The sequence below is a fragment of the Ctenopharyngodon idella genome, chromosome 24 (assembly GCF_019924925.1).
Source record: "Ctenopharyngodon idella isolate HZGC_01 chromosome 24, HZGC01, whole genome shotgun sequence".
NCBI lineage: Eukaryota > Metazoa > Chordata > Actinopteri > Cypriniformes > Xenocyprididae > Ctenopharyngodon > Ctenopharyngodon idella.
The window spans coordinates 5,302,635-5,324,070 of record NC_067243.1 but is presented as its reverse complement, the minus strand read 5'-3'; the positions used below and the strand labels follow the sequence as shown (position 1 = coordinate 5,324,070).

The window sequence follows — 21,436 nt, the reverse complement described above, 5'->3', positions numbered from 1 at the left end:
AATCAATTTGATTCGGGATACATTTTCGGTTTCGGTTTTTAACTGAATGAGTTTTTTGGTGTTTTCAGTTTCTGTGTTTTGTTAAAAAATTCATGAGTGTATCACTAGCTTACATTTACATTGATGCGTTTGGCAGATGTTTTCACATTAAATTTTATGAGTTTTTGCTTTCCCTGGGAATCGACCCCATGACCTTAGCATTGGTACCGCTGTGCTCTACTGTTTGAGCTACTAGCTGCAAGCTTTGTGTGTATAAATGTATGCAGTTTAATGTGTGTGTGTGTGTTCAGTGTACTCCATCCAGGGTCAGAGTGTGCAGATGGTCAGTCCGTCCAGTGAATCACACCAGCAGGTGGTAGCAGTCGGTCAGCCGCTCACCGCTCAGCCGCAGGGCACCGTAGTGGTAAATCACATGTTTACATTGATTACAGTGCAGCTGAATGGTTTTCCGGTCAGACTACAAGACCTTCATGTTTCTGTCTGTCCGTCAGCTCACAGCGAAGAACATTCAGTGCATGCGGACGCTGCTGAATCTGGCTCATTGTCACGGTGCTTATCTGGGAACATCATGGCAGCTGGTTTTAGCCACACTACAGGTACAAGCACAGTAATTAACCAATCACAATCCAGAGAACGTATAGATGTGTGTTCATTATACAGGGTGAACTGCAAAATGGCCTTAAACAGTAACTAAATGAACTCGCAAATGCTGCATTTTCAAATATATTAATGCATGTGATGCTCCGGTGTTTACACATTTTGCAGTAAATGCTGCTCCACACAAACATCTCAAGGGCTGTGCATTTGGAAACACAACCCGCGCCAAACATCTTCCTCCATCTGTAATGAGAATTGTTTATAGATCTGAACGAAAGAGAAGCTTTAAGATCTCCGTGCAGTTTTCCTCTAAAATATCAGATCTATGCTTTAACGTTTGAAAGCAAAGAAATTAAGACTGCAATAATTATTAGTATTGTAATTTTACTGTTGTTTTATAAAAGTACTATTATTATTAATAATAAATATTTTTTTACAGTGTGGTATTATTAATGCAATAGTAATATATTTCTTTATTAGAAAATAAAGGGGGAATTCAGGTTTCCCTATAATATAATATAATATAATATAATATACAGTAATATACAATAAATTTTACAAATTTGATACAAGCTATTTGGTCTAATGTTTGAAAGCAAAGAAATTAAGACTGCAATAAATAATATTGTAATTTTACTGTTCTGTAAAAATAGTATAAATATTATCATCATTATTATTATTATTATTATTAATGTCTTTTTTAATTTTACAGTACAATATTATTGATGCAATAGTAATGTATTTCTTTATTAGAAAATAAAGGGGGAAGTTCAGGTTTCCTAAAAAAAAAAAAAAATAAATAAAAATAAAATAAAATAAAACAAAATAAACAGTAATATACAATAAATTTTACAAATTAAAATAATACAAGCTACATGGTCTGTTGTTTGAAAGCAAAGAAATTAAGACAGCAATAAATAATATTGTAATTTTACTGTTCTGTAAAAAATATTATTATTATTATTATTAATAAATGGCTTTTTTAATTTTACAGTACAATATTATTGATGCAATAGTAAAACATTTCTTTATTAGAAAATCAAGTTTTTGTTTTTTTCTGTTGACATGCCTGATTCTGTTTGGCATTCACTCATCTTCATCTCTTCTTCTCTTTCAGCATCTGGTGTGGATTCTGGGTCTGAAACCGTCTGTCGGTGGCGTTCTGAAGCCGGGCCGGGCCGTGGAGGGTCCCAGCACGGTAAAAACAGCCTCTCTCAGCTCCCTGTTAGTGAGCTGCCTACCTAGAAAGCATTTTAAACGTCATAGGCTCTTTTTGAGATGGCAGTGTTTGTGCACCAGAGGCAAAAGTTGCAAGACAACAGCATTTTTTCTGGCCATAATAAGTGACATTATTATTTTTTGCACATCATAGGCACTTTCTGAGTCAGCAGCATTTTTGTCCTTGTTATTTGAAGATATTGCTCACTAATGCTCAGGTGCCTTGAATCAAGTCCAAAAAATGTTGTCTAGATATTTCCAGATATTTCCACAGGCCATATGTTTACATTTATGCATTTAGCAGATGCTTTTATCCAAAAAGCAATTTGTCAAAAAGCCAAAAATATTCATAATATACAATACTATGACTTTATTTTGCAGGTTTTGACCACAGCGGTGATGACCGATCTACCCGTCATATCAAACATCCTCTCCAGACTCTTTGAAAGCTCACAGTAAGAATCCGCCAACATCAGAATAGAAATAATTCATTCACATTGTGTCATTGTTTAGATAAGTAATAGATTACATGTTGTGTGTGATTTGTAGATACCTTGACGACGTCTCTCTGCATCACCTGATAAACGCCCTGTGCTCTTTATCCATGGAGGCGATGGAGATGGCTTATGGAAACAACAAGGTGCGTCGTTTCTTGGACCTTCAGATCAGTGCGGTAATGATGCTGAAGCTAACTGCAGATTCATTTAATCAGCTTAATCCACTTTTCATGTTTTATATCTCTGTAATCTCCTCGGTCAGGAGCCGTCTCTGTTTGCGGTGGCCAAACTCTTAGAGACCGGACTGGTCAATATGGACCGGATTGAGATTCTCTGGAGGCCGCTGACGGCTCATCTACTGGAGGTGAGACCAGGAGCCAATACAAACAATGCAGCTCCTTCTTTGAATTAATTTATTCATTCATTCATAAATATTTTTTAAGACTTGTTTAAGGCTTGAAGTTGCCTTTGGCCATTTATTTATTTAAACTTATTTTTTTTATTATGTATATACATTGTTTTATTATATATTTATATTTATTCATTTATTTATATTTACTGTTTTGTTTTAAAGTCATCTTTGTCCATTTGTTTTGCTTAAAAATGAAAAATATTATATAATTTCTTTATTTACATTTATTTTATTATTTATTTATTTATTTATTATATACCAGTATGTATAATTTATTTAAATTTATTTTATTTATTTATTTATTATTTATATAATTTATTTATTTAAACTTTTTTTATTTATGTATATACATTTTTTATTATTTATTTATATTTATTCATCTATTTATATTTACTGTTTTGTTTTAGTCATTTTGTCCATTTGTTTCGCTTAATGTGTATTTATTATGCATATATAAATTCTTTATTTAAATTTATTTCATTATTTATTTATTTTTAGTTTTGAAGTTGTCTTTGTCCATTTGTTTTATTTATATTTTATTTTTATTTATTTATTTATTTATTTATTATATACCGGTATGTATAATTTAAATTTATTTTATTTATTATTTATTTATTATGTATATAATTTATTTATTTAAAATTATTTTATTTATTTATTTTTATATACCATTTTGTTTTAAAGTCGTCTGTTAATTTGTTTTGCTTATATTTATTTTTTTATTATGCATATATAATTAAGTTTATTTTATTAAATGATTTATTTACATATACGGTTAAATCCATTTTTTATTTATATTTATTTATGTATATATAATTTACATTTATTATATATATATATATATATATATATATATATATATATATATATATATATAATATAATTTATTATTATATTTATATAAATATATAAATGTTTCGTATTTATTTTATGCCATATTTTACACAATTTATTTTAATTTTTTTTTTTTTTTTTTGCTGTGTACTTCAGCTCTAATCACTAATAATATTGTTTCAGGGTCTTGAAATACTACTAATATTGCTGAAACAAACATTACTAATATGAGTACAACTAATCACAGTAAATAACTGTTGTAATGAGATGAAATTTTAATATTTAATATTTGGCGGGCCGCTCTGATCTGTCTGGTCTGTACCTGCTGTCCTCGTCTGCTGTACTCACACTTCTTCTGTAGTTATATATATGCTAAAGCACGATTCATGTCCTCATGTTGTCTTATTCCGTCTTTTTCTCTCCTCTGTCTCTTGCGACATGTCTGTTTTGTAGAAGGTAAGTACCTGAACTTCTTCTCTTTGAGGAGCTACTCTTCTTTTTAAATCGGTCTGTCATTGTCCACACTTTCTGAAATTGCCTCTTTCAAAGTCTTTGTAATGTTTTCAGGAATAAATCAGCCTCCGGTTTGTTTCATTTCATGTTTTTGTTGTTGCATTAATCAGATGTTTTTGTTTTCCAAATGATCTTAGCCGTCACACTTAAGTTTCTTTCACATGACTTGCATGTGCTGCTTTGACCTCCATGTTGAAAACTAAATCACAGAACGGCTATTTTATGACAATTATTTTGTGAATGTAATTTTATAACTTCAGCTTTATGTTGTGCAACTTGAGAAAGTCAGTAATAGAGTATAAACAATAGAAGTCATAAGTAATTAAGTAGTTTAAATAGTTTAAATGTTAATGTGAATAATGTGAAAGGACCTTTCAGACTGTGATTCAAGATGGCCACATTATTTTGAAATTATTTAATCATCTGCTTCACCACAAAAACTTTACTTTCACATTCATAAAACACACCGATCTGTGATCTACACACTCTAAATCAAATAAACGTCTCCTCTTGTGATTAAAAAAAAAAAAATCACACATAATTTATGAAGATTTTGCAAATCAATCTATTTATGTTTTGTGTAATAAATGGTTATGGTTGTTTTAAATCATTTTTTTTTTCATAACCAATTGCTTTGTTGTGTTAATGAAGTTATTTTGTCCATCCATATGTTGTCACCCTCCATTTGCAATGTGTATTGTTGCTGATTTCATTAACGGGTGAATCTCACCCATTGCATCTGGGTCATATTTCACCACAAAATTATATATAGCATAAGAACATGGTCTATTATGCCATTATCTTGTCAGGTGTGTCAGCATCCTAACACTCGTATGAGGGAGTGGGGTGCAGAGGCCATTACCTCACTGATCAAAGCTGGACTCTCCTACAAACACGAGCCACCGCTGTCCCAAAACCAGGTAGCAGTTCAGTCGGATGATCTGAAATCAGTGCTACTTCAGAGTTTGATTTCGGTTATTGATTGGACAGCACTTAACCAGTCCTCTGTCCTCCTTAGCGGCTGCAGCTGCTGCTTCTGAACCCTCTGAAGGAGCTCTCCAACGTCCTTCACGCTGATATCCGACAGAAACAGCTGGAGTGTGTCCTTCAGATCCTACAGAACCAGGGAGACAGTCTCGGACCGGGATGGCCTCTGGTACTGGGGGTCATCGGAGCGATCCGCAATGACCAGGGGTGAGACACACTGCCTGATCTTGCAGAAAAGACCATCCTAACCCTCTGGTGCTCTTCGGTCATTTTTGACCGAAAAATGTTATGTTTTGTTTTTTTTAGAATTTTTTACTTCATCGGAATGGTACGAAACTTGGAAAAGGTTTTGGCACTTGCTGTGTGAACACAAAAACTCGAAGAGCACGGGAAAGTTTTTTTTCGTTCGTCGCTAAAGAAGGCGGAGCCTCCGAGCCACACCCACCTATTATATAATCGCCACAGACCAATGGTAGTTCAGAGGTGTTTACCAACGAGAGCAAACTTTTCCAGAAAGTTCCAAACAAACTTTTGTTCGAAATGACCAGTGTTGGGGAAAGTTACTTTTTTAAAAGTAATGCATTACAATATTGTGTTACTCTCTAAAAAAGTAACTAATTGAGTTACTTAGTTACTTTTAATGGAAAGTAATGTGTTACATTACTTTTACGTTACTTTTTCATTTCTGGGCTGTTGTTGTAAATTTAAAAGTAATGCGTTACTTTACTAGTCACTTCAAAAAGTAATTTGATTACGTAACTTGCGTTACTTCTAATGCGTTATCCCCAACGCTGGAAATGACGCCACACCAGTTTGTTCTTCAAGCAGCTTTCTGGTCGACAATGTGGTAAATCTTACAAAATCTGTGGGGAAATGTTTCATCCTTGTGCGAAATTCCCTGATCGCATGAATTCCTATTGAAATGCCTGGATATTGCCCACGAAAATTTGCCGAACAACAGTAAATGTCCCCACAACTTAGACAAGCAAGAATTTTAATATTTTTATTGGCCCTGGTTGGGTTATGCTAGTTGATACTTGGTCAATCATGAAGACTTTCTTGGTCAACCAGCTTCACAAGAGGGACCACGGCAGCGTTTTCCAAAAGCATTGTAAGCCTAAGTTGATCGTAGAGACCATTGGTGGCAATTGTTCTACGATCATCTTAGGCTTATGATGCTTTTGGGAAACGCAGCCCTGGTCCCTCTTGTGAAGCTGGTTGACCAAGGAAGCCGTTATGATTTAGCCAGTTAGCAGCTAGCATCCAAAAGCACACTTAAAGTCATTTGCACGCATCTTTCATTCCACAGTGAATCCCTCATACGAACAGCGTTCCAGTGCCTGCAGTTGGTGGTGACCGACTTCCTACCCACAATGCCTTGCATGTGCCTCCAAATTGTGGTGGATGTAGCCGGCAGCTTTGGGCTTCAGAACCAGGAGCTGAACATCAGCCTGACGTCTATCGGCCTGTTGGTGAGGAGTACTGCTAGTGTTGCTAGTAAAAACTCCTTGAATGTTGTTCTGAGCGTTCCTTTGACGTAGACTAACAATCTTCCCTTTCCCCACTGCAGTGGAACATCTCAGACTACTTCTTCCAAAGGGGAGAAGCTATTACAGAGGAGCTGGAAAAGGAGGAGGCAGTTCTTTTGAAACAGGCCCAAGATAAAGGTGAACCTCTAAACCGACCCTTTCACCCTGCGCCGCCCTTTGACTGTCTGTGGTTGTGCCTGTATGCCAAACTGGGTGAGTTGTGTGTGGACCCACGGCCGGCTGTGAGGAAAAGCGCCGGCCAAACAATGTTCTCCACCATTGCTGCTCACGGAACGCTGCTGCAACCATCGACCTGGAACATTGTGGTTTGGAAGGTACTTGATCAGACTTGGCCAGTGACCAAATTAACCCAATTGCATTGTTATTGTTGCTAGTAACCAAAACAATCTGTAACGTTGCTCCACAGGTTCTCTTTCATCTGCTGGACTGTGTAAGGAAGTCCTCCACCACGGCCGACAAGGAGAAGATCGAATCTGGAGGTGGAAACATCCTCATCCACCATTCACGTGACACGGCAGAGAAGCAGTGGGCGGAAACGTGGGTTCTGACGCTTGCGGGCGTAGCTCGTATCTTCAACACCAGGAGATACCTGCTCCAGCAGCTGGGTAAGCATTGAAAGATGTGGTTCTCAAAGGCTACATCTACACTAATCCGGATATATTTGAAAACACAGCTGTTTCTCCACATTTTGGCCTTCTGTCCACACTGAGATGCCTTCTTTTTTTTCTTTTTTTTTGTCCTGCAAAAACTGAACTGATTTTGTCGGCTGGAGACCCAAGTTTGGTTTCAAGGCGAAAAATGTACCAAGCACAATGTTCTCTCACCCGCCCATAGGCCCTCCCCTCGAAGAAATCAGGACAGAAGTGGTAGAAAGCCGTTTTCAAATGTATCCAGATAAAAAAAGACGGATTTCAGAATTTGGTTCTTGCTTTCTTGCAGGTGACTTTTTCAAGGCTTGGGAAGTTCTTTTGGACCACATCCAGTCCGCTGCCCTCAGCAAGAACAATGAAGTTTCCCTCGCCGCCCTCAAGAGCTTCCAGGAGATCCTTCAGCTAGTCACGCCCGTTAAAGACACAGATAAACCCGATGCTCTTGCAGCTATGGACGTTCCTCATGTCCTTATGGAGTCTCTTCAAGGTTCCGGTCCAGGAAGACCCCTAGTCCGATCGGATTCCCTTGCCGAGCGACTAGCCCAGCGGTACGGCGTCCAACCTTCACTTCCGCCACCTGGAGAGGAGCTGGATGACTCAGCCCTTTGGTGGTCAGCGTGGAACACTTGGTACCGGGTAGGAACCGAGTGCACGCGACCCCCTAGTGGTGGAACAGACAAACTAGCGTTCGTACCCAGCCAGCCTTTCCTGACAGCGCTAATACAGATTTTCCCAGCGTTGTACCAGCACATCGCAGGAGGCTTCAGCATGGAGGATCTCAAGAAGCTGGGGGTGATTCTGTATGGAGCCGTGTCGGTCCCCATAAGTTCCGACTCCTCGCCATTCATCTTGCCCTCCTACACGGAGGCGGTGCTCACCAGCCTGCAGGAAGCGGTCCTGACCGCCCTCGATGTCCTGCAGAAGGTACAGCACCTCCATAATCTGCTTATCCCCTTGTGCGTCAATTAAAAAAAAGTTACACATAGGTCCATAGAGGACAAAAATGTCCATGTCCAAAAACTGTCATAAAAATGTGAAGCTTGTGAGCACAGACTTAAGTTTGGTCTCATTTTTAAGAAGACCCTTTGCAAATTTTTTTCAAACATGTTGCACTCTAAAACTGCTAGAAAATCAAAGCCATAAATCTAAATAAGTTGTGTTCCAAATTTGAGGTTGATAGCTTAAAAAATGAGCTTTCAGTAAGATTTTGTTTGGGCGCAGTACCAAATTTTTGCTTTTCCATTTTTGCAATATTTGCTCTATAGGCCAAACCTGAGAAAATGGCACCATCTTGTAAAAAGTAGTAAAAATTTCATTTTGAAGCCTTGCCAACAGAATGAAGGCCTATTAACAAAGAGTGCATCATTTTATAGTTAAATGACCCTGGGATTAAAAATTGCAGTTTTAATGGGTTTCAATGGGGACATTTTTGTCCTTAAGGTCCTGAGTTGAATTATTTTGTGTTACTGGTGTAAAATAGATTTATTAAAGGAAATGGGGGTGAAATAGTAAAATTCCAATAAAAATACACATTTGTGCCAAAATTTGTGCAGTTGGCATTAACACAGGAAAAATAATAAAAAAAGCAAAACTGAAAAAGACAAAAATGTCCATAAGGATGCACAAGGGTTAATGTAGCCTGTTAACTTTCTAAGTGGAATGTTGAGTTTGTTTTTGGTTGCATGAGGTCGATTTCACTCTTTGATTCTTCCGATTATATTTGCTTTGTTAATGCAAGTACCACACGAGCACTAGTCAGTTGTTGAATGACTAGACAAGTCATCCATTCAGCCCCATCCTTATTTTTCTCACCAACCAAATAAACGAAACTCTGATGACAAACGGACTTGCGTTAATTCCAAAACAACCCTGAAAATCATGGATTTTTTGATGGATTTTACACCTATTATATCAACTAGATCAGTTTCAGATCTTTTTTATGTCTGAATGAGATTGTATGTCATTGTTCCAGGCAATTTGTGTGGGTTCGGAGAATCTCCAAGTGATGTATCCCGCCATCTTTGAACAGCTCCTGCTGTTCGTTGAGTTCTCCTGTAAACCTCCTCAGTACGGAAAGATGGAGACCAAACACGTGGCCAATGCCAAATACAACCAGGTGAGTCTCTGTTCTGTGTTCTGTCCCTCAGATGGGCTTTTCGGCTGTTTTCAAGATGGTGGAATTGGTTTTGTTCTGTCTTGATCACTGTTGTTTTATGACTCACCATACATACACTCATCATCATCATACAGCATTGATTTCCGTGTCTTCTTCCGGATATGATGATGTAGTTAGATGATCTTTGTTTCCGCTCAGGAGCGTTTTGAGGGTTTTGAATGCACACATTGAAAGACGTCTTCACTTCTTTGCTGTTTACAGTCATGTCTTTATTGCATTGTTCTCTCTAGGATTACAACATTTCACTTTTTTTTTAGACACTTTCAGTGGTTTTCCCCTCTTTTTCGAATTGTTTTTGAAGATATTTTTCTTTGCACGGTGTGGTTTTAATTTCTTTTAGTCATGTCTGAATACTTTGGACCACATTGTTTCTTTTCAAATTCAACTTTAAACATTTTAGGGTTTTAAACATTTAAAGCTTTAATCACACACACCTTTAAACTAGGGTTGGGTCAGTATTAAGGCCAGTTAAAACTATAAATTGGTAGAAATGTGAAATACTCAAATGTTTAAAACACCTACTACATATTGACCAAAGTCTTCGAGAATATTGTGATATAAATTTTACTTGATTCACCCCATCCCTCAGGTTAAGTACAAAGTATTTTTAAACATGACTTTCAATCCAAACGTTTGTTCATCTTTGTTGTTGTCATCGTTTAAAGTAGATTCATTAGTGTGTTGTTGTGCGGTGTGATCAGCATTGGTAGTAAACATTTGTCTGCTCTTCTCTTGTTCTGTTTTTGTACTTCATACGGATCCACTTTAGATCCAACTGTTTGCACCGGTGAGTTCTTCCTCCCTCCCTCCCGCTGTCTTTCTCTACATCTTTGTCTTTTGTCTGCTTTCTGCCTCGTTTTCTCTTCTTTTTTCCCTTCGGCTACTCTTGAGCTCCATTTAACGACAAACTTCGCTCTTTCATACTCTTTTACCATTTCTCCGCTCATTTCCATCAGCCACATTTATTCATTCATCTCAAAACTGCCAAAATAAACTACAAATTCAGTGTTATTTTATGAACCGTGTGGTGAAAAGTTTTGAAATTTGGCACATTTATAGTGGAGAGTCTCCACTTCGATCATGCCAGTTTTCCAAACTCTCCAGCGCCACCAACAGTTATTTTTGTATACTTTTTGACTTCTAATCTTTGAATTGTGTGGTCAAGCATACTATCATATTACTCTTACTATTGTTGCAGAATGTAGTATGTATAATCTGCATAGAATACTACATTTATCAACAGTCTACAACACTACAGGAAATACAGTATCCCACAATGCAATAATTCCAACTTTTACCATTATCTTGACTCATATTTCACACAAAATATTATTAAACATTTCGGTTTCCAAGATGATAACTGGATTAAACTTGCAACGTTCACAATAAAGTAGCTTTCTATTGTTTTGTTGCACAAAATACTATTTTTATACTACACAAATACACACTTTTCAGTAAGTAGTACGCAACTATTCCATTCTGAACACTTAAATGTATTGCCTTATATCTAGTTTAATGCATATGGTGGTTTCAGCCTACTTTAGCTTTTATTGGCTCTTCCCCAGATTTTGTTCAGCGAATCTTTTGATTTACCAGTTCGCATGTAACGCATCTATGAATTGGACAAAAAGGATGGCAGATAAAAAGTGAAGATGTATCTTCAAAACTCTTTGACTAAGTGACTTAAAAACTCGCTAATGTAGCTCCACCTACTGGTCAGAATGTATATAACAATTAAAAAATGTAGTGAAACAATAATTAAGCATAAAAAAATACGTGGTGAAGATGTCAAATGGGAATTGAGGCTGTATTTCAGCAATGTTTTTGCAAATTTCCAGAATATACCCTTTTAGCGGCACATAAATTGGTTGCATATAATAATTTTTGCAATTGTGTTTGGTGCCACTTCACCTTTAAATAATGCTGAATCTAAAGCCTCTACTTTTGCTCAAATCAGGGGCTTCTATGAACAAATCTACTCACCCTTGTGTGTATCAGTGGTGTGCTTGTTGCTGCTTTTCATCTAATATTATGGTCCGTGTCCGAGTAATGTGGATATTGTCACTGAAATTTGACACAAATGTTGTTAGTGTTGAAGTGGAAATCTGTAGGGGCTGTTTTTCCAGTCATCTGCAGCATTTAAGCCCAGTCCTGTAGCTCATTTTACAGATAGTGGGGATAATAAGATAAAAATTAGATTTTGGTTTGAACAATTCTGGAGACCGGCCTCGAAGATTTAGTGTTTATTTGTTGACCATTCACAATAATCCTTCTCTGATATTATATTATTTTAAAAGTGCTTATGTCTTTGAGGCTGATGAGGAGACTTTTGATTATTAAATATTAAATTCACTGTCTTTATTTCATTTTTTTTTCTGTCTGTGTCCAGGCGGAATGGGTGGCCTTAAACTACGTGCCGTTTGCGGAGCGATCTCTAGAAGTGGTGGTCGATTTGTATCATAAAACGGCCTGTCATAAAGCCGTTATCACCGAGAAAGTCCTACAAAACATCATTAAGGTACAAAGCAAAAATCATCAGTTTATAACATTTATAAAACTGACTGACAAATATATGATTTTTGGTATTTTGTGAATTAGTCGTTTTTTTTGTCACAAGACTGTTATCTACAGAACTACACACGACATGCGGGGGAAAAAAAAAAAAAAAAAAAAAAATATATATATATATATAGTGGCCACGAATTAAGAATTAATTCCCTTGTTTTATTAATTAGTTCCATTGTTTTCCCTAGTAAATCATGACCACGTTGTAATAATTCCTTCCCTTGTTTTAGTTCAATCAAAAAGAGGGAACAAATGTACAACATGGCCACGATTTAACTAAAATGAGATAACGATTTAATAAGTTGTGGGAACGAATTCTTAATCTGTGGCTGCAATTTAACTAAAACAAAGGAAGGAATTAGTAAAAAATTTTGTCCGACTGACTGATCTCAAAATGTATATGATTTTTGGTATGTTGTGAATTAGGGAACATTTACACGAAAACGTTGTACTAAAAATGAAAACGTTTTTCCTTAGCGATTTTGAAAAGTTTTGTGTACAGTTGACAACATTGTCGAAACAATTCCTGTTCACACTGATCCACAAAAGCGACTAAAAACGCTGTATTCTGCTGCCAGGCCAGTAGATGGCGATGTCAGTATGTTAAGAAACACTACACGCCTATAGATTCCACATGACATCCCCGTTGTCACAAATTTGTGTTTTTGTATTTTACACAGAGACGATAACGGTGTCATTTTCGAAAACTTGCACTTTGAAACACATTTTCAGTAGTGTTAATTTCGTTAACGAAAAATGTTCATTCACAACCTTTTTTTCCATGACTAAAGGCTCGTTCACACCAAGAACGATAACTATATTAGCGTCCACACTAACGCACAATATCATTCTGTTTTGCTTTAAATGCTGGAACTCTTTAAAGCAGGATAGATTCTGATTGGTTGTCAGTGTTTTTATCATTCTGAAAGTGATTTCAACGATATCCTTTATCGTTATAGTTGTGCTGTGGGCTATTCTTTTATATTTAGAACGATTTTTTCGAACTATATCTTTATTGTTATCGTTATAGTTATATATAGTAAATGGACGGCCAAAACACAAAACGTTTTCAGTTTTTAGTTGAAAACGGTGTTGTGTAAATGACCCTTTAGTAGTTTTTGTCACTGCCACAAAGTCATTATTACAGAAAAAGTCCTACAAAACATCAATAAGGTACATAGTAAAAATCTAAAATAAAACTGACTGACCTCAACAAATATAATTGAATTAATAGTTTTGTATATGCATTCTGAACAGCATTTTCAGTCATCTTAGACACCAAAGGCCTCCTGTTTTCGGTTAGAGCAACAGGCTTATCTGTGCATGTTTAAAGGCAGATGATTCTCTGTGTTTAGACTCTGAGGATTCCTCTGGGTCTGAAGTACGCCTGTCCTGCTGAGAGCACCTGGAAACTGGCCGTCTCCTCTCTGCTCAAAGTGCTTTCCATTGGACTCCCTGTTGCCCGGCAACAAGCATCCTCAGGCAAATTTGACACAATGTGGCCGGAGCTAGCGAACGCATTTGAGGACTTCCTGTTTACCAAAAGGTGTTCAATTTGTTTTGAAGAGGATCTCAACATGATATCATGATATATTAAATGCAAACAGTGCTTACTTACGTTCCTCTTGTGCTTTCCCACAGCACACCTCCAGATAATCTGTCCATACAAGAGTTCCAGAAGAATGAAGCTGTAGATGTTGAGGTAATTTCATCTGACGGTAGATCCACATGGCCAAATATTACTGTTATGAATCCAACATAAAAATACAGAGGTGGAATTCCAGAATTATTGTTAATAAATGCCATTTTAAAAAGATTGATTAATGATAGTCTGATATAACTGGCTGATATGTAAGGCTGATATTTGGACATTTTGTGATAATAAAATTAATTCTATTTTTAGTAAGTATTAAGCATATATTGTCTATAGTAAGTGTTCAGTTAAATGCCATATTATTTGCTCTGTTTGTGTGTAAATATGTATAGTGGCCAAAAGTGATGTACGGCCTAGGAAAATTATTATTATTAAAAATATTATTAAAAATGTGTTAAAGATTTGATAAGCATATTGTGTAGTTGTGCCTGGAGTCAATTGTTTTATTTGTGATAATAACGCAACGAAACATGCCAAATTGTGCGAACATCATTTTTGGCCAGGTTGTAATACAAAGAAATTATGCAAACGCGTGCAAAAACAAAAGAGAACCAATCAAATATTAATAACTGATGATGTTTGTAGTCGATGTATGCTTTTTCCTGTCAGCTTTTTGTTTTTCTGTGCATCTTTTTTGCATAGTAAAATAAAACCTGTAGCTGTAATGTGCATTTTTCCAAATAATTTTGTCATATAAACACCTTAGTTTAGTGTTTTGTTGTTCTCTCATATTTAAAATATTTAAAAAATATAAAATATTTTCCTCATATTTTGATGGTTTAATCGAACTTGTAGGATCATTAAAAACAAATATCACCTTCAGACATCACTTTTGGCCATTACTGTGTGTGTTTGTGTATGTATATATATATATTTAAAAAATGTTATATATGTATAATATAATGTACATGAAAATATATTGGGTTTCTTGTCCTCTAGGTGGTGCAGTTGATCAGCACAGAGATTTTACCATTTGCCAATTTCATACCCAAAGAGTTCGTAGGTCGTATCATGAGCATGCTCAATAAAGGATCGATTCACTCCCAGTCTTCATCATTCACAGGTACGGACTGAAAACAAAAGAGAAAATCAAGCGTCTTCATCTGATTCAGAATGTGTTCACTGTTCATAAAGCAATAGTTCACTCACAAAATGAGGATCCTGTCATTTACTCACTTGAAAGATGATGTTAGGAAGAATGTTTTCCACGCAAAGAAGGTTGTCAAGTAGTCCATAAGACCCGTGCGCAATGTTCCAAGACTTCTAAGTCATATTATAGCTTTGTGTGAGGAACAGAATGACATTAAAGGGCTCATGAACTGCATTTTTTTTTTTTTTTAATTGTATAATGTTATCTGATTTCCACATTTTTACATCCAAAAACATCCTAATTTAGAAGTAATAAGCTATTTTTTTGTCCTGTTTTTGACACTCTCTTTCTAACACTCTGTTTTGATGGGCGTGACGCCTTCAAGACTTGGAAGTAAACACCCACTGCTATGATTGGGTGACAGTTTTGCATATTAAAATAAGTAAGTACTTGGAGTTACCACAGTTATAGTTGACAAAGGATGACTTAACGGTGTTTCGTGTGAATTATGAATGAATGTACCGTTGTTTGTCACACTGTCATTCTTGTAGGCTGTTCATCCTTTCCGATAAAGTGAAAAACGTATACATTGTCATTCGCAGTGTCGTGTTTTAAATAAAATGAAACGTGTTGTGATGTCTTACTGACAAAACAGATGTCGCTCACTGAAGATTTCATTCAGGATTACAGTGAATGGCTTTGAGCGAAACAATAACAAAAGCAGCGTTCATTACGTGCTTCCTTGTGTATCAAATAATAGATCTGTAACAGACAAAGCAATAGTGACAAATGGAAAAAAAAAAGTGTTACTCAAGCTTGTGTGTTGCGACATTGTCACTGATTCATCTTTTATTTTCACTCTCTCTGAAAAGTCTGCGTCGCACTGTCTTGTTTAAATACAAATCCAAAGTAAAACTAAGCAAACAAACGAACAGTGTCTTACTGATGTGATCTGACTGGAACTTTGTTAAAAATAGTTCATCTGTGATTTCTTAAAGTTAGGATCACAAGGATGGCAATTCAAAGACTGTGTTTTTCCACAACTTGGCACTTCAAAATGTCTTGTAATCCCGTTTTGTTGCTGGAGTAATCCTGTTTGCGCATCTGTCTTGTATTTACTGCTACATGACATGAGTGAATTGGTGGGCGGGGCTAAAGAGGCTAGAAGTAGGCGTCGATCTTCTTCTGCAGAGGCGGTCTTTCATTGCAATATGACGTCATAATGGACTATTGGACTAATTGGACTAACATAGAAGTTTTGAGTTCTGAAACTCTTATGTCAAAAGATCAAGGAAGTCGGCGCCGATAGCCTCGTGGGCAGCACGCCGACATATAGCACGGTTGCGCTTCAGGCATCCAGAATTTGAGTCCCGGCTTGCGGACCTTTCCCGATCCCGTTCCCCCCCCTCTCTCTCTCTCTCTCTCCCACTCCCTTACTGGCAAAAATCTACACTGTCCTATCAAATAAAAGGCAAATACACCAAAAAAAATTTATCAAAATTAAATTTCTCAATTCATGACCCCTTTAAAGTCATTCAATAACAATGGTCAAACCCAGGGATTGGAGTGTGAAGGCACTAACTGCCCCCTCTCGTCCCGTGCAGAGGCTGAAATGGACATCCGTATGCGGGAGGAGTTCTCTAAAGTGTGTTTCGAGACGCTCCTGCAGTTCTCCTTCAGTAATAAGGTGTCGACGCCGCAGGAGGGCTACATCTCCCGTATGGCGCTGTCAGTGCTGCTGCAGAGGGCGCAGGACGTGCTCCGACAATACGTGGAGGACGAGAGACTCAGTGGACGCTGCCCGCTGCCCAGGTCAGCTGACGTGAACACACACACACCGGACTATTTCTGAAATATTTCTATTTCTGTGCATTTTCTGTAATGCTGCTTTGAAACTATCTTTATGAAAAGCGCTATACGCATAAACGTGGATTGAATAAAGAAAAGTGTATTTTTAGGATCATTTAATTTTTTTGCATTTTTTTCTTCTCAAATTACTGTAATAAAAAATTTTTTGTCGTTATGGTATTGCAGTAAAATCCAAAAAATGCTATCATTTATAAATACTAATTAAAATAATATATAATAATTTTTTTGAATTACAGTAATGAGAAAGATATTTTTGGCATTGATTTGATGAGGAAATGTGCTTAATTGTCATGAAAATAATGTCACAATGCAAAAAATATTAATATTTCTAAAAATAGGCTTTAATTTTTAATGCAACATATGATTATTTTCTTTCTTTTGATTTTGGGATGAAATGTATGGAAGCTTGTAGGGCTGCCCCCTATTACTCAACTAACCGTTAGTCGACCAAAACTGGTATTAGCAGTCGGTTAGTCGCAGAAAAAAAAAATCACAGTCTGTGACAGACAGATTATTAATGACAGCAAATCCAAACATTCGCCTATCATTCATCGACCTCAAATATGGCTTATCACTTGAAAAATGTAAGTAGTAGCAACTTTACAAGTCCACTCGCTCTAACGCTAATAAATGTGCGCTACTATTTGGCGCGTATCCAAGTGTTTGTGTGGAGAGCGCGCGATCAGTTGCATTTAACTTGAAATACTCCATCATTTTTGGTCATACAGATAAGAATAATCCATCATTCGAAACTGTAAATTTGCTTTTATTTCTGTAAACTCAAAATAACAACAAAATGTTGTGCTTTTGTAAACTTTCTGCCGTCTCGGACTCAAGTGAACTTGAGCGCGCCACAAAAACGAACCAAAACTCAGCACTAACTTTCACTAACTAAACTGCACAGGATCTGATTCTGAGTGTTGTTCACTATTTCTTTTTTCAAGGCAACAAGTGACTGAGATCATCTTCGTGTTAAAAGCCATCAGCACACTCATGGATTCCTTGAAAAAGACTCAACCAGAGAACGGTGAGACGGGTTTGTCCTTCTGTGTTCTGATTTTCCGAACGCAACCATGATGCAACACAAACATGAAACATTGCAAAAGATTCTATTCTGTGTCTCAAAACCTAGCAAGTTACCTACCTAGACAGCATTATAGGCAATTTCCAGGTTTTGCGTCCTTGTTTTTGCTCATTTCTCTCCTCTTCTTCTTTGCTGTCCGGGCGTCAGTGGATGGGAACGTGTGGGCTCAGGTGATCGCGCTGTACCCGACGCTGGTGGAGTGCATCACCTGCTCATCTCCTGAAGTGAGCTCCGCCCTCAAAGACGCCCTGGGGCCCTTCAAAGACTTCATGCAACCGCCCGTCTCCAAAGTGCAGAACGGCGAGTCGTGACTGAACGTTTTTATTCCACCGCAAACATGAATGTGACTGTTTCATACACCACGCGTGAGGACTCCGATTCACCCCCATCGTCATGGCAAACTGTTGATCGACAGCTCCAAATCATTCTAAGCTTCTTCTAATACGAGCTGACGGTAGACTCTGATTGGCCAACTTTAACGATGTATTAACTGCTACGTTAAATTTGCAGTGTTTGTTGTTTTTATGGGTTTTTGGTTTTTTTTCCCCCCTCTGGAGTTAATGTACAGTGTTTGGTGATAGTGTTAAAGATGTAATTAAGAATTACGTATTTGGATTGAAAATCAAATCCAAAAAATCATTTAAAAAGAGAGAACGGAAACATCATAAACACATGAAGGATGGTCTTTTTTTTTTTTTTTTTTGGTGAAATTTTCTCAACAGCAATGAATTTTATGCAAGATCTTACTGTAACATTCCATGTCATCTTTAGCCGCATTGAGAAGGGTTGAACCCGGTGTGTGTACAATAATAAATGGTACAGTTCTATGAACATCAAACGTATCGCTCCTCTGGTTATTCATGAAACGTATTTCATCTCCAGTAGCGCCAGTTCATTTACATTCAAATATGACTGTATGAAAAACATTCCAAGCTCTTTTGAATGTTCATGAAGCAAAAAAAAAAAAGTTTTAGCACAGTCGGGTGGTAATTATCGAAGGATAATTGCAACCTGACAAGATGATTAGGATTCCAGCTTTGGTATCGTATTAATTGAGAAACTACATGGAATATTTGTGGTTTGAAAAATGTATTTCATCACAGAACCATTTAAAATAAGGCAAAAACTGATTAAAAACAAATTATGCCCTAAAATGTTTTTCAATCTACATTAATACATTTCATCTAAAATCTTAAATCTGAAAAATATCAAGTTTCACTTGCATTTGTTTTACAGCCAAAAAACAATTGGATTCCCATTCTTTTGGGCTTTAAAACTGGCTTCACTTTCAAATAAGGGCAGGGTTTTTATGTTTTTGGACGCAGCCATTTCGCCTCAGCACGACTGGAACGCTGTATTGACCAATCGGCATCCAGAACGAGAACTATCGGTTTTATATAATATTTGTATTGAACTGTTTTTATTGTCTGAAAAAGCTTGTACAAAATACGTAATTTGCCAAGTTAACGTATTATTTAACAACACAAAGTCTCTCTCAGGACTTCTGTTCCGGTTGTAGGTCTTTACAGTAAGTGAGTGTCAATCAAAATCAACTCATTCAAAATCACGAGCTCTAAGTCTCGTGTGAACTCAGGAAAGAACCATTGGCTGAGGAATGCCGGAGGCGTGGACCCTTTTGGGGGTGTGTGTGTCGTGGGCGGTGGCCCTCTGACACCCCATTGGCTGCGCTCCCAGCCAATGGTGGAGCAGCTGAAGGGAGTGTAGCCCGCTCACGAGACGAGTACTACGACCATTCAGCTCGGAATCTTCGCGCGCTCTGGAACGTTCAGCGCGAATTCTTGGAATTCTTTTTATACGGATGCGAATGGGGGACCACGTTTTACGGGCTCCGAAACCGATTTAGCCGTGTACTGGCTGAGGTAGTAGTTTGTGCTGTTGGTTGGGATGTGACATTGCCCGTTATGGAGATGACTGCGCAAGCTACTCCCTTGCCAGTGCTGGTTACACTCTTCCCAAGCTGGAATTCGCTTTGGAATCCAAATCGTCTGGGAAAATATGTTTTATGTGATTTGTATGTAAATGTGTGTGATATAGTCATAGTTGTGTGCATGTTAAAATTGTTCTGAGAGTTGTAAATGTGTGCTCTATGGTAAGTCGTTTAAATTCAATAAATGTGTATCTTATGAAACACGTGTCTAATTTTTGCTTTTATTAATCATTTGTTTTAATGAAATGCTCTTTTTATCACTGTAACGCACACTGAATGGTGAATTAATAGGGATTGGCCATATGCCCCCGTTTTCTTCAGTAAAGTAGTGTTTTTTTGTTGAGCACAGCAGAAAAACAGGTATTACCCTCGGGAACACGACGGGTAGGGTTATTAATTTTAATAGATACTTGATTTTGCCCTTGGGATGGCTAATTCATGTAGGTCATACTCTACTGTTGCTATGAAGAGAGCTGTGACGTGGCTTTTTCTGCCCACTACCGTAGAATCATCGATCGTGACGTCACGTGGTAACGTACATTACCTGGGATGGTTTGGACTACTCAACCTGAGCACGTGCACTTAGTGTACTTGGGGTAATAATTACATTTAATCCTCGTAGAAAAGGCGTAGTTAATGTACAAATGGGGTGTTGAATGACATGCTCTGATGTCAGCAAAGGGTTAACCTCATTTAACCCTGAAGACCTCAATTAACTATACTGATACTTCGTCTATAACTTATAAATATGACTATGTTCTTGATCTGAATCATTACATTGCAGTTTCCTCCCAGAAGGGAAGTACCAATATCTTATCAACGTGTGTATAGTATTAGAGGTTATAAAATAATATTGATAAACCCAAATCACGTCTGTATAGGTTTCATTTTAACATATTTTTGTTAACTGCTACGGTGCAGATTGTTATAAATTCATCTATCTATCTGACACTTGATCTGGTGCATGTGCTGTAGGTGGTCACCGTTAACTGGATTTTATAGCGGAAGTACATGATTAGTGTAGATAATGTGCTGACGTCATTCATGCAGTGAATGCAGTACGTAGGCTGAAAGCCTTTCGTGTAAATCTGAGGGAATCGTTCAGGATTTCTCTTCTAACCAGGTTCATGACCTAGTGATGAAAGAAACGCTGTCCTTCAGAAACTCGAGCGTTTTAAAGGCGTTCATGTTTGAACGCTAGGGTGCGTTTCAATCGTTACAGGGTCTAGCAATTTCTGTGGTCTCTACTGGGAATATTATCACAGCTGTTGGCTGGTCCTGGTGGTAAATCCATCCATTTGTCAAATATGTGAACTTAACTCAGATCATACGACTAAAGACTATACAATTAGCCTACTGCAGCGCCAAGGACAGTCATTCTCAGAGGATGTAAATGGCCAAATGAGGTTATCATTAGATTATCTTTCTTTGTAGGGCAGAAATCTTAAAAGAGTAAATAAATACAACCCAAAAATGAAAACCAATCGCTCCCGATCGACACTCACCCGTCTTCCAAACCCGTTCAAATTTCAAAAAGGACAACACACAAAAAAAAAACAGTCAAGATTGATGCCGTATTTGATGCGAATGAAACTTGATAGTCCAGCGTTGTTCTGTCTTAAAGTCTTGCTCACATTTAATTTTAGCTAATTATAAAACTCATTTTAGTGCTTTATATGACAACGACCAACATCAAAGACTGTATATCCTTCACTGCATTGATTTCATTCGCGACAAATATTGTTTACCTGCCTATTACAACCATAAAAGTAATATGACTAGTGCACTATGT

At 37.1% G+C, this 21,436-nt stretch overlaps 1 protein-coding gene across 5 annotated transcripts in view; it reads left to right on the top strand.

Moving 5' to 3' along the window:
* The window catches only part of mon2 (MON2 homolog, regulator of endosome-to-Golgi trafficking), a 38,249-nt gene extending 18,404 nt beyond the window's left edge, over positions 1-19,845 (top strand). Inside the window, exons 15-35 of one of the 5 annotated variants that reach the window (XM_051884992.1) lie at positions 291-403; positions 492-596; positions 1,715-1,795; positions 2,197-2,270; positions 2,365-2,455; positions 2,575-2,676; positions 4,881-4,991; positions 5,090-5,265; positions 6,368-6,530; positions 6,629-6,922; positions 7,015-7,213; positions 7,548-8,182; positions 9,231-9,374; positions 10,204-10,221; positions 11,824-11,952; positions 13,355-13,545; positions 13,641-13,701; positions 14,593-14,716; positions 16,348-16,555; positions 17,557-17,639; positions 17,844-19,845. In XM_051884992.1, coding sequence (XP_051740952.1) covers positions 291-403; positions 492-596; positions 1,715-1,795; positions 2,197-2,270; positions 2,365-2,455; positions 2,575-2,676; positions 4,881-4,991; positions 5,090-5,265; positions 6,368-6,530; positions 6,629-6,922; positions 7,015-7,213; positions 7,548-8,182; positions 9,231-9,374; positions 10,204-10,221; positions 11,824-11,952; positions 13,355-13,545; positions 13,641-13,701; positions 14,593-14,716; positions 16,348-16,555; positions 17,557-17,639; positions 17,844-18,007 — 3,266 coding nt within the window. In that variant the 3' untranslated portion in view covers positions 18,008-19,845. Of the gene's footprint in view, positions 1-290; positions 404-491; positions 597-1,714; positions 1,796-2,196; positions 2,271-2,364; positions 2,489-2,574; positions 2,677-4,880; positions 4,992-5,089; positions 5,266-6,367; positions 6,531-6,628; positions 6,923-7,014; positions 7,214-7,547; positions 8,183-9,230; positions 9,375-10,203; positions 10,222-11,823; positions 11,953-13,354; positions 13,546-13,640; positions 13,702-14,592; positions 14,717-15,128; positions 15,230-16,347; positions 16,556-17,556; positions 17,640-17,843 lie in introns of those variants that run through there. The other 4 variants (XM_051884990.1, XM_051884993.1, XM_051884991.1 and 1 more) reach the window with 4 other exon arrangements.
* Positions 19,846-21,436: the final 1,591 nt, after the last annotated feature.